General features: G+C 45.0%; 1 protein-coding gene across 1 annotated transcript in view; it reads right to left on the bottom strand.

The window, feature by feature from the left end:
* PAXX (PAXX non-homologous end joining factor) overlaps positions 1–18,965 on the bottom strand; it is a 107,699-nt gene extending 88,734 nt beyond the window's left edge. The window contains exon 1 of the mRNA XM_030206984.1: positions 18,815–18,965. Within this exon, the coding sequence (XP_030062844.1) occupies positions 18,815–18,915 (101 nt within the window). The 5' untranslated portion in view covers positions 18,916–18,965. The remainder of the gene's footprint in view (positions 1–18,814) is intronic.
* Positions 18,966–23,838: the final 4,873 nt, after the last annotated feature.

Below are 23,838 nucleotides of genomic sequence, written 5' to 3'. Positions count from 1 at the left end.
ATGTTGCAATTGCACCTCGAATAGTGTGTTTAATTCTGGTCACCGCATCTCAAAAAATATATAGTGGAATTAGAAAAGGTACAGAGAAGGGTGATGAAAATGATAAAGGGGATGGACTCTTCAGCTTAGAGAAAAGACGACTGAGGGGAGATATAATAGAGGTCTATAAAATAATGACTGGAGTGGAACAGGTAGATGTGAATTGCTTCCAAAAATACAAGAACTAGGGGGCACACAAGCAACAAAATAGTAAATTTAAAACAAAATATTTCTTCACTCAACGTGTAATTAAACTAAGGAATCTGTTGCTAGAGAATGTAGTAAAACCAGTTAGCTTTAGCCTTTTTTCTTTTTTTGGTATATATATGTAGCTGACATAGGTGGGTTCAGGCCTACCTCTGCTCTTTGCTTAGTTACCTTGCCATGTGAATCGGAGGCAGAGGATGTGAACCTTTTTTTTTTTTTTTTTTTTTTTTGAGGGTTTGAGTTTTGAGATATGTATCTTTATTTTTTAAACACAATTTTTATTAAAGTTATAGGGCCCTGTTTACTAAGCCGAGATGAAGGCACACTACTTTTTAGCATGAAAAGTTAGTGTGCCTACAGCACGGCTTAGTAAACAGAGCCCTTAGAAATTCAGCCACCATTCAAGATTGACCATGAGCATAATACAATATAACCCACCCTATAAGTACATAAGTAATGCCATACTGGGAAAAGACCAAGGGTCCATCGAGCCCAGCATGCTGTCCACGACAGCGGCCAATCCAGGCCAAGGGCACCTGGCAAGCTTCCCAAACGTAAACATTCTATACATGTTATTCCCAGAATTGTGGATTTTTCCCAAGTCCATTTAGTAGCAGTTTATGGACTTGTTCTTTAGGAAACCATCCAACCCCTTTTTAAACTCTGCTAAGCTAACCGCCTTCACCACCTTCTCCGGCAACGAATTCCAGAGTTTATTATACGTTGGGTGAAGAAAGATTTCTCCGATTTGTTTTAAATTTACTACACTGTAGTTTCATCGCATGCCCCCTAGTCCTAGTATTTTTGGAAAGCGTGAATAGATGCTTCACATCTACCTGTTCCACTCCACTCATTATTTTATATACCTCTATCATGTCCCCCCTCAGCCGTCTCTTCTCCAAGCTGAATAGCCCTGGCCTCCTTAATCTTTCTTCATAGGGAAGTCGTCCCATCCCCGCTATCATTTTAGTCGCCCTTCGCTGCACCTTTTCCAATTCTACTATATCTTTCTTGAGATGCGGCGACCAGAATTGAACACAATACTCAAGGTGCGGTCGCACCATGGAGCGATACAACGGCATTATAACATCCTCACACCTGTTTTCCATACCTTTCCTAATAATACCCAACATTCTATTCGCTTTCCTAGCCGCAGCACCACACTGAGCAGAAGGTTTCAGTGTGTTATCGACGACGACACCCAGATCCCTTTCTTGGTCCGTAACTCCTAACATGGAACCTTGCATGATGTAGCTATAATTCAGGTTCTTTTTTCCCACATGCATCACCTTGCACTTGCTCACATTAAACGTCATCTGCCATTTAGCCGCCCAGTCTCCCAGTCTCGTAAGGTCCTCTTGTAATTTTTCACAATCCTGTTGCGATTTAATAACTTTGAATAACTTTGTGTCATCAGCAAATTTAATTACCTCGCTAGTTACTCCCATCTCTAAATCATTTATAAATATATTAAAAAGCAGCGGTCCTAGCACAGACCCCTGAGGAACCCCACTAACTACCCTTCTCCATTGTGAATACTGCCCATTTAAACCCACTTTCTGTTTCCTATCCTTCAACCATTTAATCCACAATAGGACATTTCCTCCTATCCCATGACCCTTCAATTTCCTCTGTAGCCTTTCATGAGGTACCTTGTCAAACGCCTTTTGAAAATCCAGATACACAATATCAACCGGTTCCCCTTTGTCCACATGTTTGTTTACTCCTTCAAAGAATTGAAGTAAATTGGTCAGGCAAGATTTCCCCACACAAAAGCCGTGCTGACTTGGTCTTAGTAATCCATGTCCTCGGATGTGCTCTGTAATTTTGTTTTTAATAATAGCCTCTACCATTTTCCCCGGCACTGACGTCAGACTCACCGGTCTATAATTTCTCAGATCTCCCCTGGAGCCTTTTTTGAAAATCGGCGTTACATTGGCCACCCTCCAATCTTCCGGTACCACGTTCGATTTTAAGGATAAGTTGCATATCACTAGCAGTAGCTCCGCAAGCTCATTTTTCAGTTCTATCAGTACTCTAGGATGAATACCATCCGGTCCAGGAGATTTGCTACTCTTCAGTTTGCTGAACTGCCCCATTACGTCCTCCAGGTTTACCGTGAAGTCAGTAAGTTTCTCCGACTCGTCCGCTTGAAATACCATTTCCGACACCGGTATCCCACCCAAATCTTCCTCGGTGAAGACCGAAGCAAAGAATTCATTCAGTCTCTCCGCTATGTCTTTGTCTTCCTTGATCGCCCCTTTTACCCCTCGGTCATCCAGCGGCCCAAACGATTCTTTTGCCGGCTTCCTGCTTTTAATATACCGAAAAAAAATTTTTACTATGTTTTTTTTGCCTCTAATGCTATCTTTTTTTTCGTAATCCCTCTTGGCCTTCTTTATCTGCACCTTGCATTTGCTTTGACACTCCTTATGCTGCTTCTTGTTATTTTCAGCCAGTTCCTTCTTCCATTTTCTGAAGGCGTTTCTTTTAGCCCTAATAGCCTCCTTCACCTCACTTTTCAACCAGGCCGGCTGTCTTTTGGATTTCCGTCTTTATTTTCTAATTCGCGGAATATGTATGGCCTGGGCCTCCAGGATGGTAGTTTTGAACAGCGTCCACGCCTGCTGTACAGTTTTTACTCTCTCAGTTGCCCCCCTAAGTTTTTTTTTACCGTTCTTCTCATTTTATCATAGTCTCCTTTTTTAAAGTTAAACGCTAACGTATTTGACTTTCTGTGTACAGTTACTTCAAGGTCGATATCAAAACTGATCATATTATGATCACTGTTATCAAGCGGTCCCAGTACCATAATGTCCCTCACCAGATCATGCGCTCCACTAAGGGCCAAGTCTAGAATTTTTCCTTCTCTCGTCGGCTCCTGCACCAGCTGCTCCATAAAGCTGTCCTTGATTTCATCAAGGAATTGTACCTCTGTAGCGTGTCCCGATGTTACATTTACCCAGTCTATATTTGGATAATTGAAGTCACCCATTATTATCACATTGCCCATTTTGTTCGCGTCTCTATTCTTTTATCATTTCTGCATCTACCTGCTCATCCTGGCGAGGCAGACGGTAGTACACTCCTATAACCATTTTTTTCCCTTTTATACATGGAATTTCAACCCACAATGATTCAAAGGTGTGATTTGGGTCCTGCTGACTTTGTAATCTATCTGAGTCAAGGCTCTCGTTAATATACAATGCTACCCCTCCACCAGTCCAGTCCACCCTATCACTATGATATACTTTGTACCCCGGTATGACAGTGTCCCACTGGTTATCCTCCTTCCACCAGGTCTCAGTAATGCCTATTATATCCAATTTTTCATTTAGTGCAATATATTCCAACTCTCCCATCTTATTTCTTAGACTCCTAGCATTTGCATATGGACATTTCAGAGTATGTTTGTTGTTCCTATTTGCATGATGCTTAGTACCTGACACTATTGATTTTCCATCTTTTGTCTGATCTTTAGTTGTATTTAAGGGCACCTGGCCTACCACGGTCTGTTGTGCAACCTCACTATCCAGAAACCCTATCTTCCCTGTTTGTGAGGTATCTTTGCAAGATACCTTTTCCCGAACCATGCGCTTTTGAGCGACTGTCGGCCTTCCCCCCATTTCTAGTTTAAAAGCTGCTCTATCTCCTTTTTAAATGCCAAAGCCAGCAGCCTGGTCCCCCCCTGATTAAGGTGGAGCCCATCCTTTCGGAATAGGCTCCCCATTCCCCAGAATGTTGCCCAGTTCCTAACAAATCTAAACCCCTCCTCCCTACACCATCGTCTCATCCACGCATTGAGACTCCGGAGCTCTGCCTGTCTCTTGGGCCCTGCGCGTGGAACAGGTAGCATTTCAGAAAATGCTACCCTAGAGGATCTGGATTTGATCTTTCTACCTAAGAGCCTAAATTTGGCTTCCAGAACCTCTCTCCCACATTTTCCTATGTCATTGGTACCCACATGTACCAAGACAGCGGACTCCTCCCCAGCACTATCTAGAATCCTATCTAGGTGACGCGTGAGGTCCGCCACCTTCGCACCAGGCAGGCAAGTCACCAGACGATCCTCACATCCACCAGCTATCTATATGCCTAATGATTGAATCACCAACTACAACAGCTGTCCTAACCTTTCCCTCCCGGGTAGCACTTGGAGACATATCCTTGGTGCGAGAGGATAGTACATCCCCTGGTGGGCAGGTCCTGGCTACAGGAGTACTTCCTACTTCACCAGGGTGATGCTCTCCTTCTAGGAGACCTCCCTCCTCCAAGGTAGCACAAGGGCTACTAGACTGGAGGTGGGACTGCTCTACAACATCCCTGTAGGTCTCCTCTATGTACCTCTCTGTCTCCCTCAGCTCCACCAAGTCTGCTACTCTAGCCTCAAAATGGACATGTTCTCTAAGAGCTAGGAGCTCTTTGCATCGGGCGCAAACCTATGACATCTCACCAACTGGGAGATAATCATACATGTGACACTCAATGCAAAAGACTGGATAGCACCCCTCTCGCTGCTGGACTGCTGACTCCAACTTTAGTGTTTTTTGAGTTTTTCAGTAATTTAAAACTTGCTACAGTATTAAGGATATTAGCCTAATATAAAAGTGTCTTTTACTTTATATAGTATATTGTATGATTTATTTAGTATTTCCTTCTTAGATGGTAATGAAATGTATTTAAAACTCTGTAAGAGCACTCCTTGCTTGAACCCTAATTACAATAACTGACTATAAATGAGGAGTTGTCCTAGGGGTGGGTGGGGGGGAATACTAGATTAGATCCTGCAGTGGCTATTAGATTCTTGTTAATGCTGGGTCCAAAGCCTTTTAAAACTAAGTGGAAAAGACCTATGGAGATAGCTGTTAAAATTTGCTTTTTAATTTTGCCTAACACTAACCTACAATTCCTCCTTTAAACCCCAACCTTTAAGTTCCCAAAGCACAATGCAAGTAGCGTTCACTTACCAAGAGAAATGTCCTCTTCTCTCAGAACTTCTCCCAATCCAGCAAACCTGCCCCTTCTAAATAAACTAACTGAGAAGTCATTCTCACTCGTAAAACATACCACTCAGGACAACCTTCCTGTTAGCCTCTTCTATCATTCCATGTACACCTTCTTGTGCCTCAGGTGCTTAGATTCACATAAGAACAGCCATACTAGGTCAGACAAATGGTTCATACAGCCCAGTATCCTGCTTCCAACAGTGGCCAATCAGGTCACAAGTACCTGGCAAAAAAACAAATATTAGCAATATTCCATGCTACCGATCTCAGGGCAAGCAGTGGCTTACCCCATGTCTGTCTCAACAGCAAACTATGGACGTTTCCTCCAGGAACTGTCCAAACCCAGATATGCTAACTGCTGTGACCACATCCTACAGCAAAGAGTTCCAGAGCTTAACTATTTGTTGAGTGAAAAATATTTTCTACTATTCGAGGTGCGGTCACACCATGGAGAGATGTAAAGGCATTATAACGTCCTAATTTTGTTTTCCATTCCTTTCCTAATAATATCTAAACATTCTATTTGCTTTCTTAGCCGCCGCCACACACTGAGCAGAGGTTTTCAACATATCAACGATGACGACTAGATCCCTTTCCTGGTCGGTGACTCCTAATGTGGAACCTTGCATTACATAACTATAATTCGGGTTCCTCTTTCCCACATGCATCCTTTGCACTCGCTCACATTAAATGTCATCTGCCATTTGGATGCCCAGTCGCGCAAGGTCCTCTGTAATTTTCACAATCCTCTCGTAATTAAACAACTTTGAATAACTTGTGTCATCAGGAAATTTAAATTACCTCACTAGTTACTTCCCATCTCTACATCATTTAAATATGTTAAAATTAGCGGCCCCAGAACAGACCGTGGGGAACCCCACTATCTACCCTTCTCCATTGAGAATACTGACCATTTAACCCTACATTTTCTATCCTTTAACCAGTTTTTAATCCACAATAGGACACTACCTCCTATCCCATAACTCTCCAAATTCCTCTGGAGTCTTTCATGAGGTACTTTGTCAAATGCCTTTGAAAATCCAGATACACAATATCAACCGGTTCACCTTTATCCACATGTTTGTTCACCCCCTTCAAAGAAATGTAATAGATTGGTGAGGCAAGATTTCCCTTCACCTAAATCCATGTTGGCTTTGTCTCATGAATCCATGCTTTGAATACGCTCAGTAATTTTGCTCTTTATAATAGTCTCTACAATTTGCTTGGCGCCGATGTCAGGCTCACTAGTCTATAATTTCCTGGATCTCCTCTGGAACCTTTTTAAAAATTCAGCGTTAAATTGGCCACCCGCCAATCTTCCAGAACCATGCTTGATTTTAAAAGATAAATTACATATTACTAAGAATAGTTTTGCAAGTTCATTTTCAATTCTATCAGTACTCGAGGATGAATACCATCCAGTCCAGGAGATTTGCTACACTTCAGTTTGTCAAATTGCACCATTACATCCTCCAGGTTTATAGATATTTAATTCAGTTTCTCTGACTTGTCAGCTTGAATACCATTTCTGGCACCGGGAACTCTCCCAAACCTTCCACGGTGAAGACTGAAGCAAAGAATTCATTTAATCTCTCCACTATGGCTTTGTCTTCCCTTTTACCCCTCGACATCCAGCAGTCCACTGATTCTTGCTTTAATAAATTTTACTATGTGTTTTTGCCTTAACGCAATCTGTTTTTCAAAGTCCCTCTCTGCCTTATCAGCGCTTTGCATTTGACTTGCTATTCCTTATGCTGTTTCTTATTATTTTCAGTCTGATCCTTCTTCCATTTTCTGAAGGATTTTCTTTTAGCTCTAAGATTCTTTCACCTCACTTTTTAACCGTGCCGGCTGTCATTTGGTCTTCCTTCCTCCTTTTTTAATACACGGAATATATTTGGCCTGGGCTTCAAGGATGGTATTTTTGAACATCATTCACGCGGCGGATGTAACATTTTTGACCTTCGCAGCTACTCATCTAAGGTTTTTTTTCACCGTTCTTCTCATTTTATCATAGTCTCCTTTTTTAAAGTAAATGCTAGCATATTTTATTTTATTTATTAGGATTTATTTACCACCTTTTTGAAGGAATTCACTCAGGGCGGTGTACAGTAAGAATAGATCAAACATGAGCAATAGGTAATTACAGCAGTAAAAAATATTCAAATAATACAAAGTATGGCATAGTATATACTTACAATGTCAACACAATATATAAATAGAACATTTTAATTTGATAGTGAAGCATAAAGCAATGATGGAACATATAGATTAGTAAGAGAGTTAAGAAGAGTTAGAAAGTAAGGTGACTGATTTAAAGTAAGTTGCACATGAGGTCAGAGAGATGGTTAAATATTATCTCAGCTAGGGTAGGAGTGAATAAACATGTCCCGCTGCAGACAGTATGTGCAGCCCGAGTCAATCCTTGTGTGTGTGAGTGAGACTAACAAGTTAGTTACTTCTTCCATTAAAGGCCTGGTTGAAGAGCCAAGCTTTCACCTGCTTCGTATTGAATTTCCTGTGCATACTTACTCCAAAGCCAATATCAAATCTGATCATATTATGATCACTATTATCAAGAGGCCCCAGCACCATTACTTCCCGCACCAGATCATGCGCTCCACTAAGGACTAGGTCTAGAATTTTTCCTTCTCTCATTGGATTCTGTACCAGCTGCTCCATAAAGCAGTCCTTGATTTCGTCAAGGAATTTTAACTCCTAGCATGCCATGATGTTGCATTTACCCAGTCATATCGGGGTAATTGAAATCACCATTACTATTCTGTTGCCCTGTTTGTTAGCCTCCATAATTTCTACATCCGTCTGCTCATCGTGGCCAGGTGGACAGTAGCACACTCCTATCACAGTTTTTCCCCTTTACACATTGAATTGCAATCCATAGGGATTCAAGACGTGTTTTGTTTCCTGCAGATTTTTCAATCTATTTGATCAAGGCCCTCCTTACATACAAAGCTACCCCCTCCACCAATTCGATCCACCCTATCACTATGATATAATTTGCACCCCGGTATGACTGTGTCCCACTGGTTATCGTCCTTCCACCAGGTCTCAGAGATGCCTATATATCTAATTTTTCATTCAGTGCAATATATTCTAACTCTTCATCTTATTCTTAGGCTTCTGGCATTTGAATACAGACATTTCAAACTATGTTTGTTGTTCCTATTACATCTTGCTCATTAGTTGACAGTTAATCTGAAATCTTTTGTCTGATTTTTATTTAAGGATACCTGTTCTACTTTGGTCTCTTTTGCATTCTCACTATCGGAATACCCTATCTTCCCTGTTTTGGTGATATCTTGAAAGACACCTTGTTGCAAACCATGCGTTTTTTGAACGACTGCCAATCCTCCACCAGGTTCTAATTTAAAAGCTGTTTTGGGAGGAAAATTTGGTGGCCTTTGATGTCTATGACAAGCATAACCGAGACGGACAATTGGAAGAACCCACTGGTCAAAGGTTACAAGGGGCCACCTTTCTTGGAAGAAAACTCAGCCACCCAACTCCCCCCCCCCCCCCGCCGTAGGTCATCCGGAATGAACACTGGTACGGTGGCTATGCTCTTCTGGAGCTTGTCCCCCTGCTTTGACTGAGGACCTAATTAGGCCTTAGGCACATATTGTTGATGAGAATGAACATGCTGAGGCTAGCAAGAAGAAGGAGAATACCTATGCTTTTGAGAGTAGTAGGGAGTTCTTTGTCTTGCTTGATTTTTATTTATTTACTAGTAAAAGAGGCCCGTTTCTGAGCAATTGAAACGGGCGCTAGCAAGGTTTTCGTCACCAACACCCCCCCCTCCCTGCCCAACCCCTTTGTTGTTCTGCCATTGCTCCGCCCTCAACGTCATGACGTTTGACGCAAGGGCGGGGCCAGGAGCGATTTCCCAACACCCCCCCCCCGCCTCCCTTCCTGCCGACCCCTTCGTTGTTCTGCCATTGCTCCGCCCTCAACGTCATGACGTTTGACGCAAGGGCGGGGCCAGGAGCGATTTCCCAACACCCCCCCGCCTCCCTTCCTGCCGACCCCTTCGTTGTTCTGCCATTGCTCCGCCCTCAAGGGCGGGGCCCGGAGTTATTTCGGTGGCTTCACCACCACGAACCTTCAAACCCTGTTTGAAGGAAGTCAGTGGCTTGGCTTTACTGACGTCACTGTCTTCAGAACGTTGAAGGTGAGTTTTATATATATAGATTGTATTTGTATCCCACATTTTCCCACCTATTTGCAGGCTCAATGTGGCTTACAGAGTTCTGTTATGACATTGTCATTCCAGGATAGCAGGTACAATTAGTGATATACAAAGATTAAGTAAGGGGAAAAGGAAAGAGAGTTGGGTGGGTAGGTATAGAAGGTAGATTTCTTGACTGGTTGGGTTGGCGGGGTAGTTTACTAAGGCTATGGGTTTTCTTTGTAGGCCTTGTTGAACAGGTATGTCTTCAGGGATTTACGGAAGTTGGTTACTTCGTCAATAGATTTCAAGTCAGTAGGTAATGCATTCCACAGCTGCGTGCTCATGTAAGCGAAGGTAGTGGCATGTGTCAGTTTGTATTTTAGTCCTCTGCAGCTGGGGAAGTGCAGATTGAGAATTTGTGGGATGATCTTTTGACGTTTTGGGAGGCAGGTCCACGAGGTTTAGGCATATAGGTTGGGGCATCTGCGTGGATGATTTTGTGAACAATCGTACATATCTTGAACGCGATACATTCCTCAAGTGGGAGCCAGTGAAGTTTCTCTCTTAGGGGTTTTGCACTTTCATATTTGGTTTTTCCGAATATGAGTCTGGCGGCGGTATTCTGGGCTGTTTGGAGTTTTTTTGATATTCTGTTCTTTGCAGCCAGCGTACAGTGTGTTGCAGTAGTACAAGTGACTTATTACCATTGATTGTACTAGGGTACGGACGATGTATCTTGGGAAGAAAGGTTTTACTCTTTTGAGTTTCAACATGGAGTAGAACATCTTTTTCGTCGTATTCCTCACATGGGTATCGAGTGTGAGGCAACTGTGGCCTATCAAACCCAGAGGAGCTCTGGATCTAATACATGGTGTTAGTTTTTTGGATGGAGGACCAGGACCGACAGAGAGGACTCCCAGTTCTTCACTTGAACATCTCACAGGATCTTGTAAAGTAGGACCGTCAGAGCCTCTCTAGGAAACGAATCCACAATATCAATATCTCTGGTAGCATCCAATGACATATACACACAAACCAGGACTTGTAGCCACCAACTCAAAGAGTGCTTGAAACAGTTCACACCAGTATAATATATAGAAATTTTTATGTATGTAGAGTACCCTCAGATATTTACCACTATTACTGCAGTCAATAATGCTGCTACAAAGTGGCATAGCACTTCTTTCATCGGGTAACTCTAACAAATTTTTTGGGAGGAGCAACATATGCTCATTTTTTCATGCTTCCAAATCACCTCAGTGCTATAAAATCGCTTATCACTTTAAAAAATGTATATACTAGGTGAAAACTGTGCACTTATCTCGACAAATTCTTGCCTCCCTGGCAGAACTATCTTGCCTCGCTGAAACATTCATCAATTGCCTTCCCCTGAAACCGCCCGACTCCGCAGGGTTTCAATCACTTTCCTCAGGGACAAGGGTTAAGGCTGCATAATTCTTTTCTTCCTCATTCTTTTTTCTCTCAAGCAATCAACAAGACAAAGCCTCTCTAGGAGCAGAATCATAGTCCAGGACCTTGAGCATCTCAGCCTTGGGCTCATTCTCCATCTCCAATGAATTGGAATGGCAGTTGCCATTTCCCTGACAAAAGCGGGGAAGGAAAGGCTCTCTGCTGAAGACTCTCTCCTTTCCTCTTGAGGGGAGGGGTCAGATGGGATACCATAGGACTTCTCGTCCGAGAAGAACCTAGGGTCCTCATCAGACATCCATGAGCACTCCTCACTGGTGTCAGCAAAGCACTCATCATGGAAGAGCTGAGACCGAGAATGCCTCGAGATTAGAGGAACCATATCCCTATCTAGAAGGGCATCGAAGTGTAGGCTCCACCCTCAACTCCGGTGAAGCTTCATCCATTGTTGAGGGGGTGCCAGCACAGACAGTACGTGGCACCATTGTCAGAGACCTCACCGCAGGCTGAGGGCCCTGCGGGGCAGTAGAAAGAAGCATGGCTGGTACAAGCACCCCAGATGTTGATACACTCTGTTGCAGGAGGCCCGCCAAGTGCTCATAAAGCATGTCCCAGATACACTCATCAAGGGCCCCGACACTCAACAAGGGCAGACATCGGGAAAAGCTGGAGCATCAAGTTCATAGGCAGACACTGTCAAGTCAGTGCAGGCGCCTGGTCCTGGCTGCATGGAGACACTCACATCGGCACCTCTACGATGAAGAACGCTCCTTCCGGTGCCGACAGCATCATGTGTTGAGGGGGATTGATTCTTGCACTCCTTGGAGTTCGCCCGATGCAGAGCATCGACACTCCTTGATGTGGACAAGGATGATGTTGAATTCCCATGTGTCCTCAGGGTTAGGTCCGATGCAGACTGGTCCCACAATGGCCGGCGTTGAGGCATAGAGAAGACCTACTCGATGCAGTCCACTCACAGTCCTCAGACCTGGGTCTCGCAACCATGGAGACCGATGCACCCAATGCCGGTGCAAGCGCTGACGCTGAAGTCGATGTTGATGATTCAGACTGGAGCTCAAGCCTAAAAGGGCCTACAGAGCTTGCAAAAAAGAAAAGGAAACTTAAAAGTGGGGGGGGGAAACCTAACAATAAAGGAAGGAAGAGAATAATTCTCAAAAGAAAATAAGCCAAAAACCAGGAAAAAATCCCACAGGGAAAGCATCGAAAAGCTAGAAAAATCAAATTCACGCACCAGACACAGAGGAGCACAGATCAGCGCGTTCTCTTCCCATGGCGGATGAAGAGAGCCTGCTGGCTGGTTCCATGCGCTCGCAGCGGGCAGGAAAGCACTCATGTTTGTGTGGTGGAGATGCTAGCATGCGCTCATAAAGTCATATACACTTTAAAAGTGCTCTGCACTGAGTGATGTGGATGCTGTCACTCACGTGTGAGAATATGGCCTGCTTGTCCTCGAAGAAAACAGGATTTCTCTTGAATTGTGTCAGGCATCTTTTAGAAGTATTAGAATAACTAAGCAAAACATTTCCAATATTAAAACTCAAAAAAAGAATTACATACATATGCCATCACATGTTTGAGAACCTCATGCCAGAGAACAGAAGTAAGTGAACCCTAACAGCAGAATAATCTAGGAAAGAAAGTTAGTTTAGGGCCACTGCAAATGCAACAGCACTCACCACCTAGTGCTGAAATAAGCGCTGTACAGTGCCTCCAGATCAAGGCTTATCAAAAATTAGATGGAGGTCGAATGGGCCATTTGGTTTTTTTGGACCATCATCTCCTGTCTCCTATTTTTTCTGACTTGAAAAAAAAAAAAAACAGCATGTGAGCCATTCAGCAGGGCCGGTCCAACCCGGTAAGCAGGGTAAGCACTGCAGAGGGGCGTCTGCCTTCAAGGGTGCCGCTTTGCAAGCACGCAAGCTCTGCTGAGGCTTTTGTTTTTCAGTATCTAATCTGTGCTGCTCATCTCAGTCTGGCTCCAACGCGGGAGCTGTCACCTCTCTGTCCCGTCCCCTTCCCCCTCCCAAGCAGAGAAATATCCTCCTTGTGTGTGTCAGAGGACCTCACTGCTCCAACTAAATCTGGCTCTGAAATAACTTGTGGGAGCTCAGCTAACCTCTGCCCCCCTGCCCCCCCCCCCCCCCCCCGTGACAAGCGGCTTCAGGGCAAGAAGGAAAGCCTGAGGAGGCTCCAGCACAGGCACTCACTATGCCTGGCTGAGCTCAGGAGCTAAGCAGCAGCATAGTATTCTCTGCAGCCACTCCTTCAACACATTGGGATTGAGAGTGAAACCAGGAGCTGGAATCCAGCCCAGAGAGGGCTCAGAGACAGCACAGCAGAGCCTGGACCCTTGTTTTGTCAGAGACTGCTATTTAGTGCTGCACCTGACCCACCCTTTTCCACCCCCCCCCCCCCCAACACAGCAACTCACAGGACAAGAGGGCTAGATGCCTGCTTTCAATTCCTAACCATCACCTATCTCTCATTCCCACTTCAGTAACTCCTGTTAGTCTGTCCAACTCAGACTGTAGAATATGTTAGTTTATGCTGATTAAGTCTGTCCTAGCTAGATCCTAAGCTGTGCTCGATGGGAAGGTGCTGCATGCAGAGTCTAACTTCTTAGGATTTCAGGTTAATTTTTGAAAAATTTGAAGAGGGGCTATCTCTGTTCTATATGTGTGACTGCAAGGCCAAGTGTCTGAATAGGGATCTGTTTCTTAGATCCTGAAATTTTGATAACACGTTGTTTTTCAGAGTTGGCAAGACTGTCTGTTCTAATTCCTGGTCTGTGTGCTAAGTTATTTTTCTTCTATACTGGTGTAATATTTTCAACTAGTAAAAAAAGGCCCGTTTCTGTTAGAAATGAAACGGGCGCTAGCAAGGTTTTCCTTGGAGAGTATGTTTCAGAAAGAGCGTGTGAGAGAGATAGAGTGTATGTGTTTGTGCGAGAGAGAGAGTGTTTGTGTTTCTGTGTGACACTGTGCGAGAGAGAGGGACAAAGACAGTGAGTGTGTGAGTGAGAGTGTATGTGACAGACAGAGAATGAGTGACTGCGTGTGTGGTGTGAGGAACCCCCTCCCTCTCCCCTGCCCCCTTGCAGCCAGGCATGTGCAGTGACCCTCCTCTCCCCGTGTTCCCCCTGCAGCCACCCATGCCCATCAACCCTCCTCTCCCCCTGCTGCGTCCTTCCTGTCTCCACTGCTCCCCCTGCAGCCACCCATGTGGTCTCAGGCTCCCCCCCCTCAGCATCCCTCCTGTCCCCCTGCAGGCACGCATGTGCAGCGTCCCTCCTCTCCTGTGCAGCCACCCATGTCTGAGGACGCTCCTCTCCTTTTTCCGTTCCCCCCCCTGTGGCCAGCCATGTCCATCGACCCACCTGTCCCCCCTGATGACCACCAGCCCTTCTGTCCCCCTGCCCGCCCTGCAGTGTCCATCCTGTATCCCCTGTCCCCCTTGCAGGCACCCACCCATGTGGTGTGTGGAGCCCCATCCCCATTTCCCTGTTTCCTGCCCCCCTGCAGCCACCCATGTGCAGCGACCCTCCCCTCCCCCTGCTTCCTTCCAGCCCCCCATGTCCAGCGAGACCCCCCCCTTCCCCCCCCCCAGCCGGCGCAGCACCCAAAGAAAGCCCCTTGTCCTCCCCTTCGCGCATTACCCGACCCCCCTCCCCACTGTGGCACATCACCAAGCCCCTCCCCCCTCATCAACCCCCTCGCCACCGCTAATACAAACTGTGTCCGGTGGCTGCTGCTTCTGTTATTCAGCAGCAGCAGCCCGTACATAAAGAAAACAAAAAAAATCCTCCTAAAACGCACCTCCGTTGAGAAGTATCTCACATTGGCTGAAGTCTCAGCATGCGCTCCTCTTCTCCCCTCTGACGTCTCGCCGTTTCTCCGGGTCTTCAGGCAGGGGCATTGACGTTGATGGGAGAGGAGGAGCGGCTGCAGAGACGTCAGCCAATGTGAGATGGTTCTCCACGGAGGTGCGTTTTAGGAGGTTGCTTTTTTTGTTTGTTTGTTTTCTTTATGTATGGGCTGCTGCTGCTGAATAGAAGCAGCACCAGCCGCCGGACAGAGTTTTTATTAGCGGTCGCGGGTGGCGAGGCAGTCGATGTGTGGGGGGGGAGAGGGGCTTAGTGAAGCGGCGGGGGAGGGGTTGGGTGATGCGGCGAGAAGGGAAGGGGTGGGGCTTTCTGATGCCCCGTTGCACGGGTTGTTGTGGCGATGCGACGGGAGGGGGCACTTAGAGGTGCATCGTCGAGGCTGTGTGTGTGTGTTTGTGTGCTTGTATGTGTGCGTTTGTGTATGTTTGTGTTTGTATGTGTGTGTATTTGCGTGTGTTTCTGTGTGTGTGTGCTTGTGTTTTTGTGTGTGTGTATGTTTGTGTTTGTGTGTGTGTGTGTTTCTGTGTATGTGTGTGTGTGTGTTTCTGTATGTGTGTTTCTGTATGTGTGTTTCTGTGTGTGTGTTTCTGTGTGTGTGTTTCTGTATGTGTTTGTATGTGTGTTTCTGTGTGTGTGTATGGGGGGGGGGGGGGGTTTGCGGGTGGCTTTTGTGGTCGTGTGGTTGGGAAGTTTGCCAGCAGTCTGTAGCAATTCCTAGGCAGGGGGAGGAGTACGGAAACACTCCCCCTGCCTGGGTCGTTGTTTGTTGGAGGGGGTTGCCAGTTGGTAGGGGTGCCTTTATGTATCCCTTTACTCTCTGTGTTCCGCCCTCGAGGGCAGGGCAGAGAGACATGGTGAGTTGGATGGCTTCACCACCATAAACTTACGAACTGTTTAGGGATTTTGCAGATGGCTTCAGCAGGTTGTCTTCAGAATGTTGAGGTAGCGTTTTATGTACAGATGGGGCGTGGCTGAGGGCGGGTCTATGAGTGAGGGTGACTGGTCCTAGCCTATGAAGCAGGGGCGTATCTGGACTCCGGCGGTAGGGGGGGCCAGAGCCAGAGAGAGGGGGCACATTTTAGCGCGCCCCCCCCCGCCACCGCCGCCGCCGCCGCCCCCACCGCCGAGCCCCCACCGCCACCAATGACTTAGTCTCTCCACCCCCCTCCCGCCGCCAACCCTCCCCCGCTGCCGTTCTTACTTTTGCTGGCGGGGGACCCCAACCCCCGCCAGCCGAGGTCTGCTTCCACCTGCCGCTGCCTTCAAAACTTCTTCTTCAGCCGGCGGGGGACCCCAAACCCCCGCCAGCCGCCCCGCGCTGTTTAAAATTCATCTTCGGCCTCCGTGGCCGTGCTGCTGGGATAGGCGGCGCTGTTGAAATCCACTTCGGAGTCTGACGTCGTTGTACGTTGTACGTGCTGCGACGTCAGACTCCGAAGTGGATTTCAACAGCGCCGCCTATCCCAGCAGCACGGCCACGGAGGCCGAAGATGAATTTTAAACAGCGCGGGGCGGCTGGCGGGGGTTTGGGGTCCCCCGCCGGCTGAAGAAGAAGTTTTGAAGGCAGCGGCAGGTGGAAGCAGACCTCGGCTGGCGGGGGTTGGGGTCCCCCGCCAGCAAAAGTAAGAACGGCAGCGGGGGAGGGTTGATGGCGGTAGGGGGGTCCAGGGCAAAATCTGCGGGGGCCCAGGCCCCTGAGGCCCCACACAGATACGCCCCTGCTATGAAGACTACAGGATTTTTGTGCTTCTCTGCCTTGGAGTGAGCTTCAGAACGTTTAAGGTGAGATTTATTAATATAGATGATGCCATGGCTGGTAAAATGGGTGTGTCTACTGTGGGGGTGGAGCCATAGTGATCCCGCCCCTTGATGGGTAGGGGCACCGACTAATAGACTGCAGGAGGGCGCTAGAAACCCTAGGGCCGGCCCTGCCATTCAGAATTTTTGATAGCACTGCACAAGACCAAGAAACCTAGACTTTATGCCCTCCAGGGACAAGAAATACCTACAAGGCGGATAGCTAGGAGCAACTGAAATCAACTCAATCAGTTCTGACAGCCACACAAAGAACCATGAGTACATACATTTACCATACAGCAATTTTAATCTTTAAAAATCTGATGTCCAATTATGTTGTTTAATAGAACTGTTGTAGAATGATCATGATTGTAAAAATTATCAGATAGACAATAAAACAGTTCAGGAAGTAAATCCAATAATTAAAATTGTGTATATAAGTGCTCAGAAATAATGCTGCGCCCCAAAGTGATAACAACAACATATCCAGGCATCTATATCTCAATCATCGCATTCAGCACATTGTCCATTTGTTCATACAGAATACATCTATATGAACTGGACAAAACCTTTATATACACAATTTTAATCATTGGATTTACTTTCTGAACTGCTTGATTGACTATTTCTTAGGGAAAGCAATGATAAAATCAGAACTACGTGTCCCCTGCATGCAATGAGGGGCACTGGAAGATGCATATGTGCCCTGTGCGACACCCCCTCACCCCCATGTACTCCCATTGTGCTCCTTCCTTCTCAGCAAGGAAATTTTGGTGCCCTGTGTGACTGCACCGGCTGTACAGTTACTACGGCCCTGCATGCAATGGGGTAAACCCATGACTGGATTAACCTTGTCCTGCACATCTTGATCTAGCTGGCCTGTGATTTATCTTATGCATCTTCATTGTATGACTCCTGGGTATAGCGCCCTAAGTTGCTGCTCTTTATTGTGCTTTTCACAGATCTGTATAAAACTACAAGGTAAACTTGTATTACAAGGCATGACTGGTTAAGCAGGAAGGTTGAACGGGTGGATGTGCAGCAGACATGCCTAGACATGCTGTCTGAAGTGACTGCAAATATAAGGTTGCCGCCTCATTCCAAGTTTTGTCCTACTGCATGCAGGAAATAACTCTGATTTTCCCATTGCCTTCTCACTATAAGCCTCTGTTTGGTTGCCTCAAGGCTGAAGTGGTACTACTACTACAAATAATTTCTATAGCGCTACCAGTCGTACGCAGCGCTTCACAACTGAACATGAAGAAAAGACAGTCCCTGCTCAAAAGAGCTTATAATCTACAAACCAATAAAACACATAAGGCCCTGTTTACTAAACCACGCTATAGGTGCACTAATGTTTTTAGTGCACTGCTAGACACCCATAGGAATATATGGTTGTCTCTAGCGTTAGCGCGCTAAAGGGCTCATAGGGACAAATGAAATGGGTGGTAATTTTATAAAGGCTTTTTGTGTACACAATCAGGAAAGATCATTTTATAAAATTCCCTTCTTATACAAGTGTATACCCAAGTGATCCCAAGCATACTTTTATATTTAATTAAAATGGGAGTTTGAAGTTTTGGTTTCATATCCACGCTTTACAAACAAACATGCCTGTATATTTTACGGCTGCTCTAGGGAAAGCTCAAATGTATATGTTCTGATTTCTTTTGCTTGGCCGTTGGTTTCACGTGTTAGTTTTTAATGGTTTGCATACAAACTCCAAAACTGCTGATTTTTGTTTTATTTAGGTGCAATTTATAAAACTGATCTTCCTTATCTACCGTTTTACGTTTCTTTTTAATTGTGTCCATTCTCCGTCTCTAAATATAATGTATGTAAGGGCAAACGTGGAAAAAGCCTATTTAAAATGGATGTGTAGCCTTCCCGTACACAAGAAGCGGCAGCTGCTACTCCAGCCCATATAGAGTGTCTACACAGGAAGCCGGGGCTCAGGATCCTACCCCACTCCAAGTTCCTGCTCAAGGAACAGGGCAGTTAGCAGCGGGTTGCCGACCTCCACACTGGGAACTCCCTGTGTAGCAAAGGCATAATAGAGACTATGTACTGAAGTTTGATCAGGGATGATCGTGTATTTTAAAGCATTGAAAACCACGACAATTAGATTAACTGCAGCAAGAGAGACGGATTTAGATAAGACAACATTTCACACTTGTTTACATTCCAAAATCCTCCCACCAGCCTTAATGATTTCAAATACTAAGGACGGCTCCTCGTACTTACAAAATATTAAAGCTGAAGTCCCTAATGCTGCTGTAGCAGAGAAAGCGCTGGTTTCCATTGTCTAGGGTATAAACAGGTCCTGGGCCCGTGTTCTTTGCCATCCCTGAAAAAAAAAAAAATACACAACAGCGCAGTTTACCAGCAGTGCAGGCCGGACCGCCCCTTTACATACGTCAGCAGAATGGGGCGGGGCTATACAGCAGCGTTTCCTCCTACTCCTTCAAGCCGAGTGTACCCCTTAAGTTCAACAAATTTTAACTGACTACCCCTGAACTTTGACCAGCAGAGTTTTTAAAATATGCGTTTTATTAGTAGATTGTAAGCTCTTTTGAGCAGGGACTGTCTTTTCTTCATGTTCAATTGTGAAGCGCTGCTTGACTGGTAGCGCTATAGAAATGAATACTAGTAGTAGTAGTTTACTAACTAGGCAGCATAAATAATATACAGGTCACCATTGTTCAAAGTATTAGGTCAAAGAGTACCTAAGTAAAAGTGAAAATACATATTTTTAAAAGAACAGTGAAGAACACATTAAAAAATTCCCTTGTAAAAGTAAAAAAAAAGTTGTTGGCTAATATACTACGTTTTGAGTAAAAAGTAAATACCCCAACTACAACCAATGCAACTATGATCATTTTTTTTCAGAAGGGCAGCTTAAGGTATATCACGCCACTGAGGATATAGCTACCAGATTGCATGGAAATGGCCCATATGGTACTTCTTGAGAGCAGTCAGCTTCAACATCAGATAAAGATGATCCAGCTTACTTAACAACTACTCCTGCCCTGGGGGATGAATGCAACTATCTTTAACATTTTTATCCCAACAATTTTATTGCTCTACAATTCAATCCACTTTGCATTTAGTAAAACAACATTTTGAAAATGACTGTCACTCATGCAAGTGTGCTTGTGAGTCTTTACTAAAAACAGCACAGATAAAAATGTGTTCAGCAACTGCACTAGCAGGAAATGTATTTATTTATTGCATTTGTATCCCACATTTTCCCACCTCTTTGCAGGCTCAATGTGGCTTACAGTACATCATGAATAGTGGAGATGTATAAGAAATAAACATTTAGTAGTACAGAGGATTTGGGGTACATGATAATGATAAAGCATGATATTAGTATAACAGCAAATATTCAAGACAGTGCTGGATATATGTGAAGTAGTTCACGTTTGTTGGTCTTTGTGGTATGCCTTGTTAAATAGATGGGTCTTCAATTGTTTGCGGGAGCATTGGGGAGGATTTTGGGATGATCTCTTTAGCATGCATTTGCATGCTCATTACACTGATGGCAAGCTTGTTTCATGATCTGAGCATTCGGCGCTAGCAAATGCGGGTGTTAGTTTGGCACCTTTAGCGCCTCTAGGTGTGGCTGGTGGTTGGAAGGCGGGGATAGTGCTGGGCAGACTTATACGGTCTGTGCCGGAGGTGGGAGGCGGGGATAGTGCTGGGCAGACTTATAAGGTCTGTGCCCTGAAAAAGACAGGTACAAATCAAGGTAAGGTATACACAAAAAGTAGCACATATGAGTTTATTTTGTTGGGCAGACTGGATGGACCATGCAGGTCTTTTTCTGCTGTCATCTACTACGTTACTATGAGTACCTAAAGAATAGAATGATCTTCTACACACTGCCAAGGACACTAAGGTCCTCTCAAGGACTATCACTAACCACACCCTCTCCAAAAGACATTATACGATGTGATACTCACAAGCGAGCATTCTCCAGAGTAGCCCCCAACACTCTGGAATGCACTGTTTGAAAGTCTCCGCTTAACATAATGCTATCTCTATTTCAGGAAGCAGGTGAAAGCTTGGCTCTTCAACCAGGCCTTTAATGGAAGAAGTAACTAACTCGTTAATCTCACTCACATACACAAGGAGTGACGTGGTCTGCACATACTGTAGCAGGACATGTTTATCCACTCCGACCCTAGCTAAGATAATATTTAACCATCTCTCTGTCCTCATGTGCAACTTTCTTTAAATTAGTCACCTTACTTGCTAACTCTTCTTACTTTCTTACCTATCTATATGTTCCATCTTTGCTTATACCCTTCACCTTTAATTAAAATGTTCTATTACGTATTGTGTTGACATTGTAAGTAGTATAATTTGCCATACTTTGTATGTCTGTTTTGGGATCTTGTCAGGTACTTGTGACCTGGATTGGCCACTGTTGGAAACAGGATGCTGCACTTGATAGCAATACTTATGTAATTATGTACTTATATTTTTACTGCTGTTATTGCCTATTGTTCATATTTGATTTATTCTTACTGTACACCACCTTGAGTGAATTCCTTCAAAAAGGCAGTAAATAAATCCTAATAAATAAATACATTACAAAGAAGGCCCTCACAAAGTTGGAATCATTGTTGTTGTTCTAAGAATTTTTTTTCTGATGGCAAACTCTGTTTGAATATCTTTGAGAACTGATACAACAATGTGAAATGTGTGGGAACCCTTCAGTCTTAAGGCCAGACAAGCAGAACTACTCTCTCAAGACTCTATGAATCCAGTGGGCAGTCACCCCAATATAAAATTTTCCATGGGATGACCAGCAGTCTTGTGATAGAGACATATGTCTCTTCACCAATAATTGCAACCAGCTAGCCGTGACTTCCACCCCGACATACCTTTTTGCTTTGCTGTTGGGCCTGCGGCACCTTCACCTCTGCTCCTGGATGCTTCTCCTTGCTCCGGGTTGGCAGACCTGGTTCTCTTAGGCGCACTGGAAGCACACTCTTATGGTTTCTGCAGCAGGAGGCTTGGGGAGACGCATCCCTGTGACATCAACAGCAGCGCCCTTGATAAGGGCATCCTGGATTCTGCTGGGATGTCTTCACAACAAGGTTTTCGTCTTGTGTTCCAGTTCCTGCCTTGTTTCCAGACCTTGCCTTGGCTCCTTGGACCTTGAAATGCCTACCTAGCCTTGGACCCATCTTGCCTTGTTTAGTCTTGGATCTAGCCTAGTCTTGGATGCTGCCTTGTCTCCAAGTTTCTGCCAAGCTCCAGCCCTGCCTGGTTTTGAGTTCCTCCAGCCCTGCCTTGTCTCTGAGTTCCTGCCAAACTTCAGCCCTGCCTTGTCTCTGAGTTCCTACTAATCTCTAGCCCTGTCTCGTCTCCGAGTTTCTTCCAAGCCTCAGCCTTGCCTAGTCTCTGAGTTCCTTCCAAGCTCCAGCCCTGCCCAGCCTCTAGACCTTGCCTTGCCTTAGACTCTTGTTTCTGTCCCGTCCAGTCCTGTCTTGTCTGGACTTTGCTTTCCACCTTACCTTCTGCGTCTAGTCCTAGTCTTGTCTGTCTTGCTCATAGTCTTGTCCTGATTCGTCTGGATCCAGTTCTTGCCTTGCCCTCATCTCACCTGTCTGGACCCAGTTTTAACCTTGTTCTTTGTCATACCTTGTCCTGTCTAGCTTCTAGTTCCAACCCTGTTGCCTTGCTTTTTCCTTGCCTTGTCTGGATCTGGTTCCTGTCTTGTCTGTTTTGCCTTTTCCAGCTGTATCTTGCCTAGCCTAGCCATGGTTTGCCCAGTCTTGTCTAGTCTCAGCCCTGTCTAGTCTTGCCTTGCCTCGCCTCGTCTTGTCCTGTCTAGTCTTGCCTTGCCTTGCCCAGTCCTACCCTGGTTCTTGCCTAGGTTCACCTTGCTTCAACTTCATCTCCACTTCAAAATGACCCAACTCATTACTGTTCTGTTTGGCTGGACATAAATAACCAGTTCAACAAACACAGGCAACTCCACTGTTCTCATAGGCTATATTCACTGAACAGCAAAATTTAAGATAAGTTGATCCACTATTTGCGTGATGAGGTTTGCAGTAGCAAAGTACTGTTTCAGGTTTTGCTGTTTCATTTGGTTTACTGAGGAATTGTCATTTACATCTTGTTTCTGTTTTTACTTTTTTTTTTTTTATATTTTATTTTTATTTTATATATGCCTTGAAGTATAACAACATAACATCAAAAAGTCAAATATTTAACATAATACTGCCATCAAGTTTAACATTTAACATTCAAGATGTCTAAGAACCTATCTTTCTTGCATCCCCATCTTGTTCTCCTCCTCCCCCCTCCCTCCTCCCTATCTCCTTTGAAAGGAGTTCCTCGCTATTCAATATTATAACACAGTTATCCTGGTTAATTAGAATTAGAGTCTCTATCGATCTGGAGTATGTTTCTCTCATAGTCTTTGGTCTTCATATCCGAGGCACAATTAGTTGAGGAGCATCAAGCTCTATTCCAGTTTGTGCTCTCCATGTTTTGTATCTGTCCCACACCTTGATAAATTGGCTCATTTGTCCATTTCGAATCGCTGTCAGTTTCGACATCTGGTAGAAGTAATCCATTTTATGTATCACCTTTATCGTTGGCGGAGCCACTGGGTTTCTCCATGCTGCCGCCACATTTATTTTACTCGCCACCAGGAATGTGGTGGCCAGTTGATATAGTGATGGTGGCAGCCCCTGTGGTCTAAAGTGTAGTAAGCATTGTTCTATCGTCAATGGGAAGGTTCTGTCTAACATTTGTTCAATTGTTCTATGGATCTCTTCCCAATATGTCTTGATTTTTGGGCATGCCCACCATATATGGAGCATATCTCCCGCCTCTAAACATCCTCTCCAGCATCGATTGGATACTCCCGGTTTCATCTTTGCTATTCTATCTGGTGTGTAGTACCAGCGATATAATATCTTGTAGCCACTCTCTATCATGGCACTACTTACTGAGCCTCTCAATAATGAGCCTAGTGCTCGCTCCCATTGTGAGTGGTCGTGGTTGATCCCCATATCCTTGTCCCACTTTTGTGTATAATGTAAAAGTGGGTTTTTAGATGACTGCAGGGCTGCATATAGTCGTGTAATGCTCTTCCGACTATCCCCCCCTCCTATTGCCCGTTCTATCTCTGTCTCTTCATGTTGTAACTCCTTCTTAGCTTTCCTAGTGATATAATCTCGTATTCTTGCAAAGTACATTATATGGTGTGTTGGGAGATCAAATTCCTCCTGTATTCCCTC

The sequence above is a fragment of the Microcaecilia unicolor genome, chromosome 6 (genome assembly GCF_901765095.1).
Source record: "Microcaecilia unicolor chromosome 6, aMicUni1.1, whole genome shotgun sequence".
NCBI lineage: Eukaryota > Metazoa > Chordata > Amphibia > Gymnophiona > Siphonopidae > Microcaecilia > Microcaecilia unicolor.
The sequence above is the reverse complement of the archived record's forward strand: the minus strand, read 5'-3'. Positions and strand labels throughout refer to the sequence as shown.